At 42.5% G+C, this 24,159-nt stretch overlaps 1 protein-coding gene across 1 annotated transcript in view; it reads left to right on the top strand.

Moving 5' to 3' along the window:
- Nucleotides 1–23,631, top strand: part of Arhgap20 (Rho GTPase activating protein 20) — a 55,491-nt gene extending 31,860 nt beyond the window's left edge. The window contains exons 5-15 of the mRNA XM_048343804.1: nt 1,055–1,096; nt 2,097–2,181; nt 5,160–5,237; nt 7,060–7,126; nt 10,123–10,311; nt 12,069–12,247; nt 12,654–12,815; nt 15,732–15,841; nt 18,063–18,252; nt 20,226–20,340; nt 21,663–23,631. Of these exons, the coding sequence (XP_048199761.1) occupies nt 1,055–1,096; nt 2,097–2,181; nt 5,160–5,237; nt 7,060–7,126; nt 10,123–10,311; nt 12,069–12,247; nt 12,654–12,815; nt 15,732–15,841; nt 18,063–18,252; nt 20,226–20,340; nt 21,663–23,473 (3,028 nt within the window). The 3' untranslated portion in view covers nt 23,474–23,631. The remainder of the gene's footprint in view (nt 1–1,054; nt 1,097–2,096; nt 2,182–5,159; nt 5,238–7,059; nt 7,127–10,122; nt 10,312–12,068; nt 12,248–12,653; nt 12,816–15,731; nt 15,842–18,062; nt 18,253–20,225; nt 20,341–21,662) is intronic.
- Nucleotides 23,632–24,159: the final 528 nt, after the last annotated feature.

Raw genomic sequence — 24,159 nt, 5'->3', positions numbered from 1 at the left:
CTCTGTGACCATTCTTATCTAAAGAACAAAAGAGGATGTAAATAGGAGCATTGTATAATGTATACATGTCTTGACATAGCACCAAAAACAAGCCCATACTGTACAATTTGTGTGAACTAATAAAAAGTACTTTCTTTCAAAATCATAAATTTAATTTTAAAATGACTTTATCTCTCAAAGTAAACTGTTGAGGAATTCTGCCTCTGGGATGGCAGAGTACAATCCTAGCAAACTGACCAGCCTACAGGTAACAGCTCTCAAATCTGAGCAAAATACAAACAATTGAAATTCAGCAAAGGGTTCTGGAGAGGTGACAAAAGTTGGGTGTTTTGGGAGAAGAATTGGCACTTGGAAGTCGGGAAGGCAAGCTACAGTCGTGGGAGGATGAAGGGTTACTAAAACTCACAAGCCCCTGCAGGCTCTCTGGCCCAAAGAAGCAGAGTCAGAATCCACCAAGGTGAATGGAAAGCAAGAGGAATAAGAGAAAGGAAGCTCTGCTGTTCAGTGCACTGATTGCTGAACCCCTCACATTTATGAGATGGACTCAAAGCTTGAAGCTAAGACTTAAAAGAAGTGGTGAGACAGAGTTCATCACTCCACCCCACAAAATTAGTTGTCTGCTGAAACAAAAGCAGCAATACAGTCTGAATATAAAGTCAAGCACTGAGACTAATGTGCAGAAGACAACAGAAAATTCCTTGACACATAGAACAGACAAAGGGAGGAGATCATCAACAGAAACCCACCCTGAGGCGACTCGTCTCTGAAAATAATTTTTACAAGTACAAATAACATGCCAAAATAAAAAAGAATTCCAAATGAAATTAATGAAAAGATGGGAAATCTTGGCAGAGAAACACAATAGCCAAGAAAAAGCCAAATGAAAATTCTACAACCGAAACTTACAGAACATGTTAATTTGTCTTACAAATCGTGTAGCTTATTTACAGAATGGAAATGACAAGTGTTGGAGAATTTACTTGGGAAAAAATAAATCAAATGTTGGCATAAATTGTTTATGCTATTTAATCTTTCTTTTTCATTTTCTTTGTAGTTCTCCAGAACAAAAGGACACGTGGCTCTCTCTCCTTCAGAGGTAGTTTTTCTTCATTATACTGATTTTTAATCTTTAACCTGTGGCAAGTGAAATTAAAATCACATACTAAAGGGTTGTATCTCCAAACTCTTCCCTTTACCCTTACTAGAAATGATTCGCTTGCCCTCCAAAATATCATCTGTTGTTTAGATTGTATAGTTGTAACCACTGGCTGTAAATAATGTTCTCTCAATGTAAGTCTTTCTAGGAAGGAGAACACTGAGATCTGTTTTGGTCATTTTAGACAGAAATTAAGTCATCTCTCTTCTACCTCTTTCTGACATCCTCAAACTACCCATTGGTGCTAATAGTTTCCCTGAGATTTGTTGAAAGTGCATGCTTTTCTTCAGTCAGCCTCACAAATCAATTCTCCCTCCCATTAAGTATATAGACTGAAATGGCCAACTTCAGGTCCTCAGCTAAACCTCTAGCCCTTGCCCTGTCCTTTTTCCCCTCTGTAAGCAATGGGAGAGTTGAGATTTACATGCTGGTAGAAAGCTAAATGGGAAATGAAAAGTCATTGTTCTGGGTTGGCCTAGTAAAGTACTGAATGTATTCTCACACATAACGTATATGGGGCCAAACCTGTTCAGAGAAGGCAGAGAGACTTTAAGGAGAAATATATAAATGTATTTGTTATGTATAGCACTCACAGGTACCTTAAGCTGATTACGGTTCTCAAACCTCACTTAGCAAAATGCATGTCCCATTCTTGGTTTTGTGGGGGCTTTTTTGGTTTTGTTTTGTTTTTTTGGTTTTTCAGTTTTTGTGGTTTTTTTTTTTAATGCCCATGCCTAATGTCCTGAAGAAATTTTTATTTTTTTAATTTTCTTTCAACCCATATTGTAATCTGATTTGGCTGAGTCTCGTGTGTCTTTTTTTAAAAGTAGTACTTAAGCCGATTGCGAATGTGATCAAAAGCGATTGATTTTGTGAAGTAAGCCGCCAGCGAATTCCATCTGACTCAGTGTTGTCTTGGGTTGTCGTTGCATTTGATTAGATACATCAATCTAGAGAAAGAGAAGGACTACCCGAAGAGCATTCCCCTCAAAATCTTCACCAAGGACATTGGGAATTGTGCCTATGTAAGTGTTTCTCGGCCAGAAAATTCAATTCCAAGTCCCTGTCTAAGGGAGAAAGCACCATGGAGTCAAGGAGAGACAGACAGACAGATAACAGACAAAGTGTGCATGTGCTACTGAACTACCACAGTGGGGGGAAATGCTTTTTCCTGAGTCTGTGCAAATCTTTGTGTGCATGGAGGGGAAACCCTTGCGAGAAAGCAGCAAGAGGAATCTGTGTTCAGCATAGTATTTAACATTCACCCATGGAAAGATGACGGCCCGTAAGATGTATCTTTTCTCTCCTGGCACAAATGATACTGGGCGCTTTGTGTTAGCAAAGGGTAGTTAGTAAGAAATTTCCACAAGGAGATATTTCTTGTACAGGGAAGTATTCTTCAGGGTTCCCCTCCGTGCCCACCCCTCCAACTTGTTGCTTCTTCAGTCAAGAGTGCTCAAAAGTTCTTCATGCTTTGAGATTTGGGGGATTGAATCTCTCAGGTGAAGAAAAGGTGGGTCACCAGTGGAAGGTGGCATTGGTAAGGGATGGCATGCTTCCGCCTCCCATGCTCCGCTCTGGTATGGTCTTTAATACCAGCCTGTGCAGTGGGGGGTGCTGAAGTTATAGTTCAAGAGCAGAGATGTTGTGAACAAGTCCAAGACTTAGTGTGTGTTTGTGGGGGAGGGGCACACGTGTGCACACACACATGCGCTGGTACTAGGAACTTGAACTCAGAGTCTGGGTAAGCTGTTTTTTAGCTTTTTCACTCAAGGCTAGTACTCTTCCACTTAGCGCCATAGCTCCATTTCTGGCTTGGTGGGGAGGGGCGGGATGGTTAGGCTGGTTCCAAACACTGCTTACATCTAAGCCGCCTGAGTAGCTAGTATTACAGGCATGAAACACTGGTGCTTTGCTGGAAAATTCTATTTTTATGATGCTACGGACTGTCCATCTCAGCAGCCCTAGATCCCATGGAATAGTTCTTTGGGAAGTTACATAACTCTGAATGAGTTATGCTTTGGGCAAAAACCAATCCAGATATCTGGCTTCAATTCTTGAAGGAGATACTCATATGTTTATGGCATGAGACTACCCTGATGTGTTTGTTTGATAGAGTGGAGGGGTACTACAGTACATAAGAATTTTTGTGCAAAGTCCCCTGACTTATTTATCATTAAAAGCCAGGCTACTTCCAGGATGAAGTGACATGTGGCCAATGTCTTAGGGACCATTGCTTCTAGAAAGAGATCACCCCCAATAGAAGTAGTGTATGTGTGGGAAATAGGTTATCCTTGGCCTTTCCTGGTGCGAAGCCTGTCTGAATTCTGCTAATCTGGCATGGAATGGTCATGTCTTTGCATTTTCTGCTATTTGTTTACTTGCCAAAGCACTCACCCGCTGCCATTCATTTGTTCTGACTCCCAGAAAGACGTTCAGGGAAAAATATGTTCCCTGTAATTACTATGTGGACAGTAGATATCTAAAGTGCAGCAAAATTAGCTTAGTAGCCAGGTAATTGGAAAGATTGTGTACAAAAGACTTTATGAGAGAGTTTCTTTCAATTGAGTCGAGGAGTCTTGTAGACTTGAAGAACAAAAGCAGAAGCCAGGGGCTGGGAATATGGCCTAGTGGCAAGAGTGCTTGCCTCGTATACATGAAGCCCTGGGTTCGATTCCCCAGCACCACATATATAGAAAATGGTCAGAAGTGGCACTGTGGCTCAAGTGGTAGAGTGCTAGCCTTGAGCAAAAAAGAAGCCAGGGACAGTGCTCAGGCCCCGAGTCCAAGGCCCAGGACTGGCAAAAAAAAAAAAAGCAGAAGCCCTTTCTAAAACTGTGTTTGGGACAGTAAGAAGCACATTTTGAAATCCGTGCATTTGAAATGCTTAAAAAAAAAAAAAACCTAAAGTAAAATTCAACTAAAAAACAATTTGTCCCAACAAGTACCTGACCCACAGAAAAGGAAGACTTGAACAGAATAACAACTGATACAATTTCAGGGGAGTTCAAGCTTTACTTCTCTATTTTTAATTTCACTTTGTTTTTTCCATGCCACTTTTTTTGGTGTATCAAGTAATCCTTAGCAATAAATGCCAACTGCTGATTTATCTAATAATTATCCTGAGTAAAAACCTACCTGCATAGCAAAAGTGTTTTGATAGCATACATAGTCCTTCTTTTTTTTTTTTTATTGGTCGTGGGACTTGAACTCTGAGCCTGGGCACTGTCCCTCAGCTCTTCTGCTCAGGGTTAGCCCTCTACCACTTGAGCCACAGCACTCTTCCAGTTTTCTAGTGGTTCATTGGAGATAAGAGTCTCATGGACTTTCCTGCCTGGGCTGGCTTTCAACTATGATCCTGAGATCTCAGCCTCCTGAATAGCTAGGATTATAGGCACAAGCTACCAGTGCCCAGTTACATGGCCCTTTTTAAGTCTATTTCTACAGAGCAATTCCCACTGTAGTTTGCAGCAGAGAGCTATGATAGGTGTTCGTCTCAATGAAAGAGCTGGTGAGAGAATTGAGATTTCTAAAATGTTTAGTTTCACTGATTCTTAAGTCCTCTCATGAAAATCTTAGTAGCCACAAGTGCTAGACACATAGAACATACTTAGATACCAATGGGCTTCACATATATTTTGTAACCAGTTTCTATTCTGACTTCCTTTGCTAATTTTATACCAGGCAAAGACATAGAAGCCCATATTGTAAGTACAGAAAGAGAGACAAGCACCCTCTCCTTTCTTAGATTTCCCATTGCAAAATGCAAATGAGGCAGAGGGACACATCTACTAGCAAAAGAAATGTTGTAAAGGGCATAATATAGCAAGGGGTAAAAGTAACTTAGAATTAAGGGTCTGTGTCCTACTTTAAGTCTCATGCTTTATTCTGTTCGTGCTCAAAAGTAAGATTCACCTTTGGGTCGTCATTTGGCAATGATTATTTGTCTTTGATTTCCTTATGTGTAGATGTATCTCTTATTTCTTTTTTTTCTCCTCTACAGTCCAAAACTATAACAGTAATGAATTCAGATACAGCGAGTGAAGTTATCAACATGTCATTACAAATGCTAGGGATAACTGTAAGTTACTCTGCTATGTATTTTTTGTTTTGCCTCTACTTCCTAGATCCTAATTATAAAGAAACTTTTGATTTGGAGTAATATTTAGTAAACTCAGATGTAAATACTATGCCTTCTCTTACAAGGTAGCATATACATAAAGATATATGTCCTATTTAGTTTCCCAAATGAAGAAAATAAAGACAGGAGAACTTTACTGTAAGTGTAATATATATCTCTATTCACACACAAAAAATCTTTCTCAGAAGATTCTTCATAGAGTTTCAACCTCCTTTTCCCCTTCCTTCTTGGCATTATTTGACTGTCTTCCTCATAATTGGTCTTGGGATAATGACACATTCAGAATAATTTGTTCTAGAGTAGTTTTTTTTTACATCAAGGACAGTGGAAAGTTGGGGAGAAAAGAAGCGATGGTATTGGGGAGGAAGTGAATATGAATGTGTAAAAAAAATAGACTAATAATAAAGTATATTGAAATTTTCAATGGGGGATAAAAAGAATTATAGAGGGGTGAATTTGACCAAAGCACATCATCTGCATGTATGGAAAGAACACAGTGAACCCCCTCTGTATAATTAATACAAACTTTAAAAAAATAAAAAGAACACTCGTCATAGGCCCTATTGATTGGTTACAGGTCCTGATGATAAGATGGTTTATGGCTTATGAGATTCATAGGGGTTTGTAAGTGAATTGTGGTTCGGACTCTGTCATGAACTTGAAGTTCCTTAGTGGGAACACAGTCTTCCATGTTTTGCTTGTAGTTTCTGCCCTTTTGTTTTCTGAGGCAGAGGTGACTTTTGGAAATGTTACTAGTGGAAAAGATGGGCATATCCGAGCATAAGGTAGAAGATTAAGGATCGGGAGGTTTGTCCCGTGGTCTTCCTGCCAGCTATGTAAAGCCTGTGATGAGTACTTTACTTGAAGGCAAGGGCTTCTGAGGAACAAAAACAAGGAAAGAACCTGAACATGTCAGTCAAGGTTTCCATGAAAATACTCTTATGAAAATGATGCGGCCTCGCACGCCTAACATCTGCCTTAGTGTTATTGCTGTATTTAGATTTGCTCTTCACGGTGCTATGCTAAAAGAACTCAATGCGACCGCAAGTCAGAATGCACAATCTGATTTATTTGTAAAAATTTAGCAAAGTGGGTAACTCTGCATTGAGTTCCAACCTCCAGCAATAGATCTTAGAGAAGAGCAGTTTAAGGGGTAGGGAGGGAGATTAATACATGAATCTTTTTTTTTTATCTATACTTCCTTATGGTTTTTAGTCTGCTGTGCAGACAAAACTAAGTTTAATTTAGTTAGGAATGGGAGTTAACTTGGTTAATCCTGTTTTGAGGGATTCTTACAGTGTTTTCAATACTGCCTAAAAGGTAAAAGTTTTGTTAGATTGCTCTTACTCTCTGATGAAAGGATGGTAATGAGGAAGCGGATTCTTGGGTCAGGAAAGATGAGTTGTAGGAACTAGGAAAACCATCTTGAAAAACCATAACCACCCCAAGACCTTGTACTTTCTTTTTGCAAAGCATAAAAATGCCCCCCAATGGGGCTGGGGATATGGCCTAGTGGCGAGAGAGCTTGCCTCATATACATGAGGCCCTGGGTTCGATTCCCCAGCACCACATATACAGAAAACGGCCAGAAGTGGCGCTGTGGCTCAAGTGGCAGAGTGCTAGCCTTGAGCAAAAAGGAAGCCAGGGACAGTGCTCAGGCCCTGAGTCCAAGCCCCAGGACTGGCCAAAAAAAAAAAAAAAAATGCCCCCCAGTGTCAAATGTGAAAGATATATTGTGACTTTTAATTCTTTTATCTCCAAGGGCTCTGAAAAAGATTACCAGTTATGGGTTAATTCTGGGAAAGAAGCAGCACCGTACCCACTCATTGGTAAGTTTCTGGGGAAAGCTAAGCCGGCATTCTGTCATAACTATATTCTAAATGTCTTGGAAGTCATCCCAATCCACAATATACCTCTCTCAGGGGATATGCATTTAATACCTACTAATCATTTACTATGTGCCAGACAATTGTTTTTTCAACTCCACAAGCAAATGGTACAGTTAGGGAAAGAAATTTAAATGCTCACTCTGCCTTTTCACTTTGTAGGCAGAGCTGTCTTGTCACATTTTCTAGTCTTCTAGAAAAAGCATATGTATGAGAAAGCATATGTACCGGTATTCTTTTTCTCCCTATGTATGCTTTTATACTCACTTCTTGAAGTCCCTGTTCCCTTCCTTTCCTAATATGTTGCCTGCACAGGAAACCACCTGTAATCCATCATCAATGAGCAGCTAATCACCTTTTCTGTGCCCAGAACTTTTCCTAAGCCTCATAAAGAAAATGGTACAAATAACCCATGTTGATTCCTAAGAGTCTTTGGAGACTAATTTACAAACTAATGAACTATACTGTTTCTCTAGCCAAGTTTTCCAGCATTTGTTGTAAGGAATGCTATTTTAAGACAGAGGCTCACTAGGTAGCTTATGCTGGTCTTCAGCCCACATTCCTCCTGTTAGTAAGAATTATATAAATAGGTGACAACTCACATTATTTCAGGTACATAGCTTACAAAAAATAAGAGCACATCTTGATCAGCAATTTCATTCAGTGTAGCTGATAGATAAAGATTAGTTACAGACAGTGTCAAGAGCAGATTTGGAAATGATTGCTTACTACCTGCTGGGCTTTGTGTAAGGCAAGCAAATGCATTGACTCTGTAACCCTGTCACTACCTGAGTTATATAAGACCAAAGGTTCGTGCAAAATGTTTCTGTCTATTCTAATATAAAAGAGGAAGCTGGACAGTGGAGCTAAAGGCAAGACTGATTGCATTTCAGGTTTATTTTCTTTTGATGTCATTTTTTATTTAAAAAAAGTGAACGAACAATATAAGTTGTCATTATAGAATCAAGTGTCTAAAGTAACAACATAATGTAATTTATTTAAAAATCAATGAAAACTAGGGAGATGGTAACTTTTAGGGATAGCACCATTTAAAGCTCCTACTGCTACGTCTTCCTAATAAGATGGTGCTCAGGCCATGCCTGTAATCCACTGTAGGAGGCTGAGATCGTAGGATCAAGGCGTGAAGCCAGCTCAGGCAGGAAAGTCTGAGATTCTTACTTCCAGTTAACCACTAAAAAGGCTGGAAGTGGTGCTGCTCAAGTGGTAGAGCATCAGCCTTGAGCAAAATAGCTCAAAGACAGCACTCTGAGTTCAAGGGCTAGGACTGGTACACTAAGAAGAAAAGAAGAAATGATTGTGCCAAGATTTGGCAGAAGACTTTAGTTGTATATTTCAGTGTGCCTTGCAGTACAATTTGTATATTAGCTGCTAGCTATTTTGATAAATGAATTTTGTATTTATGTTTGTTATAAGAACGTTTTGGGACTGGGAATGTGGCTTAATGATAGAGTGCTTGCCTAGCACTCATAAAGCCCTGGGCTCAATTCCACAGTACCACATCAACAGAAAAAGCTAGAAGTAGCGCTGTGGCTCAAGTGGTAGAGTGCTAGCCTTGAGCAAAAGAAGCTCAGGGACAGTGTCAAGGCCTTGAGTTCAAGCCCCAGAACTGGCAAAAAGAGAGAGAGAACCTTTCGAGCCTCAAAAGTTTACCAAGTTCAATAATAAGTAAACTTACTCTCTGTGCTTAAAAATGGCATAGAATAATAGTATTTAGTGACTACACTAAGAGAATGGAAAAACTTACATTACTGCAGAGCAAAAATGCCATGTTCTAATCAGACGTCCAAGGTTTTTTCTGGTTTGTAAATTCCTTTTTGTATCCATTACTATGACTTTAATCTTCTATGGCCTGCCTTCTGATTATTGCCTATAAAACCCAATCTCAGTGAGACAAAGGAAAAAGGATGAAGCAATGCAACAGTGAAATTCACAAGACAATATGTTGGAAATTAACTGTACAACTTGAGGGGGGTTGGGGGAGAGAAAGGGGGATAAAAATGAGGGAGAGGGTAACAAGTTTGACTAGAAATGTACTCTACTGCCTTACGTATGTCACTGTAACCCCTGTACATCCGCTTGATAATAAATTAAATTTTTTTAAATCTCAGAAGTCAGTGGGAGGGAAGTATAAAACAACCACTCCCAATTGCATAACTAACAATATAACAATGTTCTTGAGCAGACAATTACGTAACTAATAAACAGTCATGAAACAGTGATGCTCCTTAAGCATCATTTTTGTCCTGGTCGTTAAATCATCTCAGCCACTAGCGTTTACTTATCTGAACCTTATAGTACTCACATATGACAGAGCGCATTATGCAGGGTAACTATTTTAAATCATGGATTGCCCAGAGGTTTTCAGATCTAGTGTCAAAGAAGAAACTAGAGTACCCTTAAAAATGTTCTTAGATGCCAATCTATGCACTCAACTCTGATGTATGCTATCATTCTAAGTAAAAAATTCTTTTTTTTTTTTTTTTGGCCAGTCCTGGGCTTGAACTCAGGGCCTGAGCACTGTCCCTGGCTTCTTTTTGCTCAAGGCTAGCACTCTACCACTTGAGCCACAGCGCCACTTCTGGCCGTTTTCTGTATACGTGGTGCCGGGGAATCGAACCCAGGGCTTCATGTATATGAGGCAAGCACTCTTGCCACTAGGCCATATCCCCAGCCCTAAAGTAAGAGATTCTTAAAAGATACTTTTTTTCCTTCCCTTTACCCCACCCCCGACATAATGACACTAACTTCCTGGCAGACCCCCTGAATTTGTGCAGTGGTTTCTAACTGGTTCAGGCAACCCAAGGATTCTCGACACCAAAAAGTCACAGGAATAAATGGTGACACCGTCCAGTTCGTAGTACACGTACTCACAAGGCTAACCAGCCCCACATCTGTGTTTGTGTTTTCTCTCTTGGTAGGGCATGAATTCCCCTATGGAATTAAAATGAGCCACCTTCGAGACACTGCCCTCCTGACACCAGGATCCAGGGACTCTGGCACTCCTCCAAACCTCCAAGAACCTTTCCTCATTGAGCCCCTTCCTCGAGACATGCAGTGCCAGTTCATCCTGAAGCCCAGCCGCCTGGCTCTAAGCCAGCAACTGAGCGGTGAGCTGCTCTCCCCCTCCATCAGCCAGCCTTAAGCACAAGCTTTCATTTCCCCCAGCACAAATGTAGCACCTAGGCCAGGACCCCAACGTCTGCCTGGAGCAGGTGCACTTTGTCCTTTGAAGTTGCTAATTCATAGGAGAGCGCTTTACAAGGTGATTTTATGAATCAGTAGCAAACATCACTGACTTGTATCCAACAGCGCTCATTTGCCCCATCTATCCTCGCCATTTTGTTCCCCTCCTTTAACCTTTCTCCCTGCAGGTGCTTCAATGCCTCCTTTGTACTTATCATCACCCTCCCCCCCCCACTGTGTGCTCCCTTATGATTACATTATAAAAAGAAAAGAGGCCTCAGTGCTGAATGTTAGAAGGCTGATCCTGCCTCACCTAGAACCTGTACTGATGAGCAAGCGGGAGGATGAATGGTTTCTGCAGAAACCGCTCTCCTTCCTTATTAGCCTTCTATTGTAACAGATTCTCTGTGAACGCAGATTTCTCTAGCCCCATAATAAAGGCTCTGGTATTAGCACAGTGGGTTGGACATAAAACCACCCAAACTTGCCCTGATCCAAATGAGAGGTTTAAGTATTTGAACCAACCAGGGGACCCAGAGAAGAGCAGCAGTGCCTTTGCAAATGAACCCACTTAGGAAGCACACCTCTCAAGAGAAGGCAGCGAGGCCTCCAGACCTCACCATAGCCCCGCCCTGCCGCTCGTACATCTGAGTGCCACATGCATTTCTCCAGCCGTGTCGATCCACGGGCAGAGCCTTAATGAAAAGAGGCATGGCCTTTGCATGTGTCCAGTATTTTCATTACCTTCTAGTAGCTGTACAAAAGAGTTGCCATTCGACAAAGCAGTGGATGAATACAATGCATCTTGTCCAATGTCACCCTTTCCAACATTCTCACCCAGGCCTGCTACCCACCCCTTCCCTCACTCTTCTTAATTTGTAGGATATACATTGGATTCTTCTCTGTCTCCCTTCTCCCCTTCATTTGTCTACCCCTTTCTCCTTGAATCATAAACCCCTGCTTTAGGTGTCAGCCAGGGATGTAGAACAAACTGACCTACAATACCTGGGGCTTCCAGGATCAGGCTTTCTCTTTCTAGCATTTTCCAGGGGTTCTGGGACTACCTCTGGTCTCTAGTTCTTCAAGCCAGTAAGAGTTCAGGTTACTTTCTAGAATTTATCACCAACTACCTGGGCCTGGAGGCTTCTCTCATGTTTGCATCTGGTGTATCCTGCCGTAAACATACTTTGTGAACTAAAAAGATACATGAGGGTTTTTGTAAAACATTAGCTTCCGTCTCAGTAACAGAGAGACAAATCAGGAAACAAGAGCATTCTAGAAAACAATGGATGCAAACTCCTCTCTCATTCCTGTTCTGCACTTTAATCTTGTTTTTGTCTTTGCCTCTTTCTCCTTCCTCTCTTCTTTCTCCTTTCCTGTCTTATAGTGAAAGGGGAAGTCGTGTTGGCATGAAGCACATTTTTCTTTAATAGAGCCTTCATTTTACCTTTGAATTCAGGACCAAAATTCTAAAAAGATATCCATTTCAGAGTCTCCGCTCTCCTCAATGGATAAAAACCCACACATGGGTCTTCCTTAATTTGTAAAGTATTATCATGGAATCTCATAGATTGTCTTGATAGAGCTTCCAGACACCATTTTCTATTTTCCGAGCCTTGGTAGAAAGGAATGAGGTGACATGAATTAAGCCACTTTCCCCAATTATCTCGCATCTTTTTAGATTCCAGTCAGAAGACGTATCGAAGGAGACGGTCTATCATCAACTGGGCCTTCTGGCGCGGCTCTAGCACTCACCTGGACAATTTGCCTATCTCACCAACATCCCCCATGCCAGGACAGCTCTTCGGAGTTCCTCTGCCAGATATCTGTGAGAACGAAAATCTGCCCAAACCTGTCTTGGTGAGACTCCTTTATACCTGTCAACTACTGACAAGGGACAGCTCTGGGAGGGCAACCTGGCCCCACATGGAAAAAATGACTTGCGCCTGCCCCCCTACTTCATAGGAAAGAATCTTCCTTCTTCAAATATAAATAAAAATATGATTTAGCTATTGAAAGATCTCAGAGAAGACATGGATCATCTAGTCTATCGATCTCCAAAGATGAAATAAATTAGAATTTGCTCTGTAGACAGAATCTCCATTGTCTCTCCCAAAGGGGCTTGGGTTCTTTGAGTCCCTCGCCCCAGCTCCCGGTCCTCCAAAGCTTCCACTGTTGCCTCTAGAAGCCAGGAAAGCCACGTACCTGCCCTCGTGGGTATGGGCTACATGCCAATGGCGGGTTTCCTGCCCTTGCTTCCTCACAGGCCATGCTGTGCTTTCTGAACCACAAAGGCCCGCTCACGAAAGGCATCTTCAGGCAATCGGCCAATGTGAAATCTTGCAGAGAGCTAAAAGAGAAACTGAATTCTGGAGTTGAAGTAAATCTCGACTGTGAATCTATTTTCGTGATAGCATCTGTCTTGAAGGTAGGAAAAGCTCCCCCTTTCTACCCACATTGGGCAGGCCTGCGGCACCAAACACGGTGTTTCATTATGAGCTTTATTCTTATCTGCAAAGAATCCTGATAAATTGGACTTTAAAAGCTACTGCCAGCCTCATTGGTGGTATCCACCTATAATCCCAGCACTTGAAGACTAAGGGACTAAACAGTGCAAGGCCAGCTAGGGCTGTATAAGGTGACTCTGTTGGGGAGGAAGGAGGAGGAGAGGGAGGAGAAGAGGGGAGCAATGAAGCGGCCATGGGTATAGGCAAGAGAGAGGTGAGAGGGGTAAGAGGGAGACTGAGAGGAAGAGAGGTGAGAAAGAGGGAGAGAGAGACAGAAAAGAGAATAGGGAAGTGAGAGAAGAGAGGCAGGGAAAGTTAGGAAGGTAAGAGAAGCACAAGGTGCGAGGGGGGGCAGGTAGAAAGAGGGAGGAAAGGAAAGGGGGGAAGTGGCCAAAGGCAAGAGAAATAAGGGGACAACAGGAAGGGAAAGAAGAAGAGAGAGAGAGAAAGGAGAGAAGAGGCAGACAGAGAGGGGGAGACATGCAAGGGAAAGAATGGGAGAGAGGAAGAGAGGCCAGAGAAAGACCACTCAAAGAGAAAGCGGAGAGAGGAAGGGGGAGAGCAAGCGAAGAAACGAGAAAGAGGTAAGAGAGAAAAGAGAAAGGAGAGAGTGCAGAGGTGAGGGGCAAGAAGAGGTGAGGGGCAAGGCAGGGAAGCAAGGCTAGGAGACGCAAAAGATAGAATGACAAGGAGATGAGGGAGACAGAAAGGAGCATAGAGAGACAGGAGAGAAAGAAAGGGGAGAGGATGATGGGTCTGAGAGACAGGTGCGAGAGGAGAAAGAGGCAAAAGAGAGCCCCGCGGGGGAGGGGGACAGGCTGAGAGAGAGGGGAAGAGAGTAATAGAAGCGAGGTAAAGAGCTGAGAGGGAGAAGAGAGGAGAGTTGGTTAAGGGGAGGCAGGGTGGGAAAGAAGTGGGAGAAAAGAGAGAGGATAGGAGTAGAAAGAGGAGGGAGAAGGAAAGTGTGGAAGAGGAGGAGGAGAAGAAAAGGACAGAAGGAGAAAGACTAGAGGAGGAGGAAAGGAAGAGAACAGGAAGAAAGGAGAACAGCAAAGGATAAAAAGGAGGAGAACAGGAAAGGAAGATGGAAGAGCAGGAGGAAAGAAATAAGAGGAGAGGAGGAAGAGGAGGAGGAAAAAGAAAGCAGAAGCATGAGGAAAGGAGGTGAAGAGGAGGAGGAGGATAAAGAAAGTGGAAGAAGGAAAAGGAAGATGGAGAACAAGGAGGAAAGGATGGGAGAGGGGCAGAGGAAAGCAAGAAGGAAAAAGAGTGGAGGAGGAGGGAAGAAGACAATGAGGAGGAAAAGAGAAAGGGGGGATGAGGAGAGGTGGAGGAGCAGAGGAGACATGAAGAGAAGAGATGGCGGGGGAGGAAGAGAAGGGAAGGAGGAAGAGAAGAGGACGAGGAAGAGGAGAGACTGGGAGGAGAGGAGGTGGAGTAAGAGAATGACAACAGGATGAGAGGGGCAATAAGAGGAGGGCATGGAGGAGGAGAAGCAGGCCAAGTAGGATGAGGAGGACCACGAGGATGAGGAAGATGAGGAGAAGAGGAAGGACAGGAGACTGAGGAGGAAGAAGGAGGAGGTGGAGGAGAGCAGGAGGAGTAGGAGAGTGGTGAAGTAGAATCCACAGGAAGAGATGCCTGAGAAAGAGATGCAGAGAGAGAAGTGGGAGATGGTCTGGGGGGGGGTGAGAAGCCAAACGGGAGCGTAGAAGAGGGACGGACAGACAGAGAGGCAGAGAGGGAGAGAGATGCCGATAGAGAAAGGCAAGGGAGAAGCTACAGTGGGGGGGGGGCATTAAGAGAGAGGGAAAGAAAAGAGAAAAAGAAATGGAAGTCTGTGGGAGACCACAGAAGGGTCTCTTCAAATCACCTTGAGAATTTGAACCAAAACTTTCGTTTACTTGTAAGCGTTTTGTAAGCAAAGACCACATGGCTTGCGTCATTGCTTAGACCCAACCCTCCACGCACACAGGGCTGACGGCAGGAAGGGGTGTGTTCATTATTTGTATAGCATGCTTATATCACTAATATAAAATTGATGTCAATTTATGATCATAGCTAATTAATTACAATTATAGGGACACCCTCTCCCCAACTGCAGGTGAGCTCCTCCAGGAGAGGTGAGGGCTAAGCCTCCATCCACATGAAATATATGAGAGCTCTCAGATGCAGAATACATAGAGACTATGTCTTAGCGCATTTGTGCACCAATATCACTAGAGAGAAGATCTTATGTCAGACAAAGTATCAATCAGTGGGTGAGCCGGAAGTACATGAAGAATGATTGGCACAGATACAGTGATACACATTTCCCTGAATTCACCATTTTAAGACAGAGAGTAAACTTCCAGAAGTTTCATCCACAGTAGACAGGCCTTCATTTTTCTGTACTATAATCCAGGTTTCAAATTACTTCCATGTTGGTTGTTGTTGTTAGAATGAAATCAAGTCATGTAGGATGCCAGTGGCTCATGCTTGTAAATCCAGCTACTCAGAGGCTAAGATCTGAGGATTGCAATTTGAAGCCAGCCTAGGCAGGAAAGTTTGTGAGACCCTTACCTCCACTTAACCACCAGAAAATTGGAAGTGGAGCTGTAGCTCAAAGTGGTAGAGCACTACCCTTGAGCAGAAGAGCTCAGTGACGGCCCAGGCCCTGAGTTCAAGCCCCATAACCAACAAAAAAAAAAAAGTCAAGAGTTGGCCAAGACATCTATGTACTACTTTGAAAAATAGACATTAACTATTCCAACAAAAATGTTTTGTAGTTTCTCCAATACATATTTTACGTGAGAAATAATGGTATCAAATATGTGTTTTGTTTTAATCTATGCAAGGACTTTCTACGAAACATTCCGGGAAGTATTTTTTCATCAGATCTCTACAGTCACTGGGTCTGTGTAATGGATCAAGGAAATGATGAAGAGAAGATAAATGTCATTCAAAGGTGAATTATCCTCTGTCTCAAAAATGCTTTTAAAACTCATGTGTTAAAAGCTTGTCCATGTCTGGGAATGTGGCCTAGTGGTACAGTGCTTGCCTAATATACATGAAGCCCTGGGTTCGATTCCTCAGCACCATATACATATAGAAAAAGCCAGAAGTGGCACAGTGACTCAAGTGGTAGAGTGCCAGCCTTGAGCAAAAAGAAGCCAGGGACAGTGCTCAGGCCCTAAGTTCAAGCCCCAGGACTGGCAAAATAATCCCCTCCCCCCAAAAAGCTTGTCCATTGAGGTTGTACTACATCTGTCACTGATGTTTTCTCCCTATTCTCTTAGGATGGGCTACTTACATCTTTTGAATCTCGTAGGTGCTGAAATCCATTAGTCCACTAGCTAGTCATTCATCTTAATCTGGGTGGAAATAGTCAGTTAGTAAGACAATTCCTTATTGATTTCATGCAGTGACTGAAATCATATAGAGAAAATCACCTGTTTCCTCCTCTTTAAGATGTCACAGGTCTGGTAGAGTGGCTAGGGGACTACAGTTAGATAAATGCCAATCATCTGTGCTATAGAAGATATTTGTCAAGTGCTTTGTGAACACAGCAGAAAGACGAGTGAAGAACTCGGGAAGTTGCAAAGTCTCAATCTGATAAGCAATGCGATGTTGATGCTCATGAACAGGGAGATTGCTGAGGAGAACTGGCCACTCCATATTCCCAAGTGCTCTCTGTACTATACGCAAATAGGAAAGAAATGTCTATTAACAAATGACAACATAGTCCCGGGGTTGGAGGTAGAGTGCTAACCAATAAGCAAAAAAGCATCAGGGTACTGAGCTTCACCAATAAAAAAGCAATACTTCAGTCTCTATGAAAACCTTTGCATCCCATTATTATTTAGTTGCTTGTGCTTGTTTAGTGGTTTTTTTTTTCCTAGAGCAGCTTTCAAATACCAATTATCTACAAATTGCTATTAACATACAGTGTTGGACTAATAATAGTCTAATTGGCAAATGTACCAGAAACCAAACACAGATAATCCAGTACTACCTCTATTTCCATTACAGATTTGATGTAAACCATTTGAAGAGAACATCAAATTCTATGCTTGGTTGCATATTGTCCAAAATCTTGTTTCCTATAGAGCGATGTTTGTGAAAAATGTAAGATGATGACATTGGTGCAAATAAACGTGTGAAAGTTTCCATTTAACTCATTAATGAACTGATAAGATGTTACAACCTATCCAAGGAGATTTCAAAGTACCAAAATGTAGATACACTGCTTGCTGTTCTCTATACCTTAGACATTTAAAATAATCCAAAGTCTTAGAATCCCAAATCAGAAAACACAAAATCACACATATGAGTGAGATCTTTTTCCACTGAATATACACAATAATCTCCTGATCTATTACAGCATTTTTCACAATTTCTCCTTATCAACCTGAAGTTGAAGAAAGGTCTGTGATTTGTTCAATCCGACTTCATCAAGATTCTCAGAGAAATAAAAACAACAGTCATAAGTACTAGCGTATCAACAGATCTAAGTGTGTGTTTTCAGCATGGTACTTAAAACTTATTTCTGTGAACGATCACTTTAAAATCCATATCAATTATAAAATAGTTCCAGTAGAGAACCTCCTGCTGTAGGCTTGACTTGTATGTGAGACCCAGATCCAGAACAGAATTGAATTGAAGCTGAGGGCCAGAGCAGATACAAGCTTTAGGAACGGATCTGGAAGTCTTAAGGTCTAAGATTGGGTTCTTAACAAGAGATAGCATTCTTATGTTGCTACTTGGAAATAAAGGAGCCATTGAAATTTTATCAGGAAGCTTCTGTTGGTTTTAATTGAGACTATTCCAGAATGTTGCAGGATTTGTCTAAGTTAAACACATTGTACCAACTTCAGGGAGATTCCTCAGGCAGCATTTTTAGTAGACATTTTCTGCATTCTTTTGCATTCTCATTGAGTTATAAAGACAATTTACAACATTTTTTTTAAACAAGAGCAATTTCCAAGTGCTTTTCTTGCTCTCTTTCTGTATCTTCAGTTCGCACTTTGCATGTTACCACATTAACTGAATGCCTGGCATGTCTGAGCTGTGTTCTTGATTTGTCTTTTCACTCTGCCTGGCTCCCTCTGGTAAGTGAGGGGTATCTGCCTTTAGTAGATTTTAAATTAAATGTTTTGCTTAAAAAGTCCTTTTCTTTCTGTCTTTAGGCTATTAGATCAACTTCCAAGAGCCAACGTCGTCTTCCTAAGGTATCTGTTTGGGGTGCTGTACAACATTCACCAACATTGTTCATCCAACCAGATGACTGCCTTTAACTTAGCAGTGTGTATCGCTCCAAGCATTCTTTGGCCTCCGACTTCCTCCAGCCCAACACTAGAAAATGAATTTACAAAAAAGGTAATGAAGGGCTCTATGTGTTCATGACTTAGAGGGTCTCTGTCCCCATTCTGAAGCAAATTCAGAGTATAATGAAAGCCATTTCTTAAACAGCTGGAGTGCACCTCCTTGCAGGTGGCACTTGTTAACAATCAGGGGTTTGATCCTATTCAGGAAGTGGTAGCCTCCTAGACTAAAAACCAAAGAGTAATAAGAAAGCAGAAGTAATAAGAAGACAAGTGCGATTCAGTTCTTAGCCCCGCCCCCTGCCAGACGTGCCGTGGTGGGAGACGTTATACAGACTCCATGTCCTCATCTGAAACAGTGAGGGGATGATGTACAGTGAATATAGAAAGTCACACCCCCAGTGTTCATTAGGAGATTCCACATAAAGGTCCCCTTTGCTCCAAGCATTTCTTCTGCCCCTTGGCCTCAGCTACTGGGACAAAGAAACTACAGATTGCTCTTGCCTCTTCCCTCAAGAGTATTCAATCAGTGAGCAGAGTTCTGGCAATGCATAGATAGAAGAGATTCATCAGGAAAAACCCAAGTTTTCTTTCTAAGCTGTCTCCTTCCCTCGTGGTATACCAACACAGGAGCCCAAGCTCCTGATAACAAAATATTTTTTTTTACCCCTAACACCCTGTGAAGAATACGTGATAGGACTCAAAATTTAAAAGACAGAGCCTCCAAAGGCTGGTGGCTCATACCTATAATCCTAGCTACTCAGGTGGCAGAGATCTGGGGATCACGATTCAAAGCCAGGCAAGAAAGGCCATGAGACTCTTATCTACAATTAGCCACCTAGAAATTAGAAGTGACACTGTGGCTCAAGGTGGCAGAGTGCTAGTTTTGAACAACAACAACAAAAACAAACACTCAGGAACAGCACCCCGGCCCTGAGTTCAAAGCCCACAAGTCACAATAAAGGACAGCGTGTTTTTTTGTAGCATTGTGGTGCCACAAACAGTAACTAGGAAACAGTAACTAGGAAACTGAAAGGGAATATCAAAATCAAGAGGCAAAGGATAAAAAGACAAACGACTACAAAAGCAATACTTGCAAAACTGTTTGGTGTAAACAACTCCTGGGGGGAGAGGGAAAGGAGAAGGGGGGAGGGAGGAGGTAACAAACAGTACAAGAAATGTACCCAAGGCCTAACATATGAAACTGTAACCTCTCTGTACATCACTTTGACAATAAATACGAAAAATAAAATAAATTTAAAGCCAAAAAAAAAGAATAAAAAGACTTAGACATAAAGTTAGAGTCTGGGTAAGAGGTGTAGTACTCTTTGAAAGGGGAAAAGGCAATGTTGTGTCTAGTGACTTGTGGGTCTGTAGAGAAGGGAAGATAAAGCAGTTGATATTTGAGGTGAAGTATACCAACTCAGAGATACTTTGTATGGCCAGTGGCACTAAGGACTGGCCTGTTTTTTTTTTTTTTTTGGCCAGTCCTGGGCCTTGGACTCAGGGCCTGAGCACTGTCCCTGGCTTCTTCCCGCTCAAGGCTAGCACTCTGCCACTTGAGCCACAGAGCTGCTTCTGGCCGTTTTCTGTATATGTGATGCTGGGGAATCGAACCTAGGGCCTCGTGTATCCGAGGCAGGCACTCTTGCCACTAGGCTATATCCCCAGCCCAGGACTGGCCTGTTTTGACCTCCTTCTTAGGACAAGAAGCATATCTTAGTATTGTTACCAAAGTATCCTGCTTGTATGAAATAGAAAGTTTACATCATTTAGTAACTTTACTTCATTAGACTCCACATTTCTTGGATTTGGTTTCAGCTGAACCTTAAATCCAGAAAAAAATAAAAAAACAGTAACTTCAGCCTACTGTTTAGAATGTCTGTGCTCAAACTACTCTTGAAAGTTATCACAGTTATTAAAGGATGCTTGTATTTTTTTCTTGGGATTTTTTCTGCACTTATTGGTCAAAATCATAATTTATATGTGAAAAGAGTATGTTAATTGTGTCCTTTTTTTTTTGCACAGGTTTCTCTGCTTATACAATTTCTGATTGAAAATTCCTGTAAGATATTTGGAGAAGAAATCACTTCCCTCTTAGGGGAAGTTTCGGTGAGCTGTGACTCGAGAGAGACTGCCTCAGGTATGGTGAAGAAGTCCCATAGCAAATAGGCATGTGTCTGTGAGTTGTTTGTCCAGGAGCCCATGGAGACAAGGAAGAAGGGAGCCACATCTGACCTGGGTCTGTGAGGCTTCTATTCCCTTCTACAATGCAGGCTATTTTGATGGAACATGTTCTCAGCATGGCAGGGTGGCTAAGAAGTATAGACAAAGAAGCCCGAGAAATTGGCTCTATACTATGCTATAGTATGATGATAGTTTGAATCTGTTAAAGATACTTTATAAGGAACTAAAGTATATATATATATATATTTATATATAAATACATATTTATATATAATAGCACTACATATATATAATAGCACTACAGTGGTTCAAACAATTGTAAAAAAAAATTAAAAGGTAATAGGGGAAGTCAAGTAGCATATATTTCTTCTTCTTTGTCCTAGTGGATACTGAAACTCTCCAGAATTTTAGTATGCTCTTAAATAGCTGGAACACAGCTGGCATCATTGGAGACAGGTTGTGGAATGGATTCTGGATTCAACAGCCTACAACCTATATAGAATACAAATTCCTAAGCCAGTAGTTATTTTTCTCTTTTGCCAGTTATTCTATGCCACTGAACATCAGTATCCTCATCAGTAAAATATAGATTACAACAATGTCTTTACTTTTCCATGCTATGGCTCTAAATCAGGGCCTAGTGCTCTTGCTTAGCTATTTTTGCCCACGTCTGGTGCTCTGTCATTGGAGCCACATCTTCATTTCCAGCTCTTTTCTGGTTCATTAGAGATAAGAGTCTCTCAGGTTCTTCTACCTGGACTACCTGGGGTTCTCAGATCTCAGCCTCAAGAGTAGCTAGGATTACAGGCGTGAGCCACTGGTGCCAGACTGACAATGTCTATTTTCTCTGGTTGTAATGATTAAAGAACTTTGTAAGAGAAATAGATAGGCTTAGTAAATGGTTGCACCAAGACTACAGATAATTCTGTGTGATGGCCAGCAGTACCACCCACAGTCCCAGGCAGAGTTTTACAACAGAGTTCATATTTGACATCCATTCCTTCATAAATGTTTCATCAACCCTCTTAGATTCAGGATGTATATTCATTGCCTTGAGAAAAATCAAAGTTATCTCTGTTCCTCCTTCGATAAGTAAAATATATCACAGTAGGATTTGGGGGGGTTGGGTGTGTTTTATTTTTTAATCTTCTGCACTTGGGAAAGCATTTTTTTTTTTTTGCCTTCTTGTGAATAGAACAGAAGTTTGGCTTTGAAAATATCATGGGCTATATTCATGGAAGCCAAAACATGAACCGAGGGTTTGATTTTTCTTGACAGATACATCTTGCTTCCAAATGAATGACTCCTCCTATGACAGCTTGGAAAATGAGTTGAATGAGGACGTTGATGCTCCAGGTCGTGACTTGATCAAGAAACTCGGCCAAGGGAGCCGAAGTATGGACTCAGTCTTAACCTTGAGCGACTACGACCTCGACCAGCCCGAGGTCGAAGGCCTGTTGACCCTCCATGATTTTGATTTGGACCACCCCAAAGAGGAGGACATTCGGATGCAACAGTCCATCCAGTCCAAGCTGCCGTACAGGAAAGATTCCCTGGGGGAGCATGCCAGGAACCCCTCTGGCCCGTGCACACCCACTTCCCAGTCAGTGGGTACAAACCACGCTCCCAAAACCCCACGGCGACACCGGCGCTGCTCCGAGCCTACTATCCACTACCTAGATTCCAAACTTTCCTATCTCAGGGAGTTTTACCAGAAAAAGATGCGCAAGTCCAGCTGTGATGTCGTCCTGTCTCAGAAAGATGAAGACTCCCTGAAGCAGCATCAGCCCCTCCACGAAGGGGGTCAGACGCGTTTGAAACACAGCTTAGTCACAGGCACGGACATTGGCAAGAAAAATGCCACTCATCAAAACACCAGGAAGAAACACACACCGGGTCCCCAAGGACATCACGCGGTGAAATTCCCCAAGTCCAAGCCAGTGGCTATTTCTGTGGCCTCTCTTGGTCACATGACTTTCCAGGACCATGGTGGCAATCAACCCTTTGGGACAGAGGCAGAAGGCTACTCTCCAGCGGACACCCTCAAGAGTTCGGGGACATGCCGGCGTTGTTCAGAGCCCAGCATCGATGACCAGAACTGCCAGCTGACCTATCTCAGGGGAATTTATTCCAAGAAACTGCACAAAACCAGCTGCGAAGCTGGTCTCTTGCATGCAGAGGAGGATTATCTCCAACGGCATAAATCTTTACAAATGGAGGGCCAAAAGCTGATTAATCAGAGTTTGGTCATGGGGATTGAGGTGGGCAAGAACAGCGCCACGAATCAAAGCACTGAGAAGGTTTTGCCTCCAAGACTCAACCTGTGTCCCAGGACTAGCTACTCCAGCTTATCTTCCCCAGGCACTTCCCCCTCTGGGTCTTCCGTGAGCTCCCAGGACAGTGCTTTTTCACAAATTTCTGAACACTCTGTGTTCACACCCACTGAAACGTCCTCTCCCATCGATTGCACTTTCCAGACCCCAAGCAAACAGGAAGCGCTTTCTTCTGAAGACTTTGTGGGCTCCAGCCTCCTTTCTGGAATGCCCGGTCCGTCCACAGAGCAAGCCGGCAGCCATCTGGCCTCAACAAGGAAAGACATTTTCGAGTGGTATTCACAAAGGCACTGTGTCACTCTTCACCCCAGCACATGGCTGAGAAGTGGCTTAGCCAGTTTGAAAAACTGGTCCCTCAAAAAGAAAGTCAAAACAGGCAGGCCAGAGGAAAAGAACATAGCTTCTCTCAAAGAACTGTCCGAGTCCCTGCCCCAGGCTTCTGATGGTCCAGAAGCCAGCTCTGTGCAACAGAGACCAGAAGACACACCCCTGAGGGCAGCTGAAGAGCTGGCCGCCACCGGGCAAGCAGCCCAGTGCGAGGGTTCTTATCCCTGTCAGGACACTCCATTCCACCTGGGGGAGAGCAGGCCCAGCGAGGGAGAAGAGGACCAAGAGCAGTGCCCTTCTGATCCTCCACCTCAGGAACAAGCCTCGTCCTGCTTGGTAGCTTCGGGTCATATGGCCAGCCCCAACCTCGAGGCAGGGCCTACTGTGGGTAGTGGTGATGGGGACAGACATTTAACCAAAGACATTTAACACAGAATCTCCCATCGTCTACGAGGACCGGAACTGAGCTACTAATAGCAAGACCACGGTGATGATGACTCTCCTGCCTGCCCACTTTTGTAATGCCAATACTGAGGACAAAAAGAATACTTGATTGAGATTCCTTGGCAAAGTCTTCAGGCTAAAAATAGAAAGAAAAAAAAAAAAGATGTCATCCCTTGAAAGCTTGGGGACTTTTCCTATGAATGCTGGGGATTGGTTGTTTTCTAATACTTTTCTTTCTTAGAGGTCCTAACAGATAGCGAGAAAACATGCTCTCTACCAGACTGTGTCAACGGGCTTTGAGATTGGTGTCCTGATTATGAACCAAGGAGAAGGGGAACAATACAGAGAAACTATCATCACACCTTAGGATACTCTTAAGAGGTAGACCAAGAAAATGGCCACTAATCAAAGCACTAGGAAGAAAGGTATATATGGTCATTAAGGACATGGCGTACAACCTTTCCCCCTAATTTAAGCCATTTCTCTAGCACTTTCTTACCCCTATGTCTTTACAATATCATTTTAGGATCCAGCTATAGTGGAGAGAATAGAGTTAACTCAAGAGCCATGAATGAATACCATGACACCATGTTGTTTTTAATCGCCTCTGTTGGTGGGAAAACAAATTGATTCATGTTGAATTGATTTGCGAAAGCTCCAGGAAACATATC

Source organism: Perognathus longimembris, chromosome 3 (genome assembly GCF_023159225.1).
Source record: "Perognathus longimembris pacificus isolate PPM17 chromosome 3, ASM2315922v1, whole genome shotgun sequence".
Lineage (NCBI taxonomy): Eukaryota > Metazoa > Chordata > Mammalia > Rodentia > Heteromyidae > Perognathus > Perognathus longimembris.
Note: the sequence above shows the minus strand (reverse complement) of the source record. Positions and strands in the feature narration are given on the sequence as shown.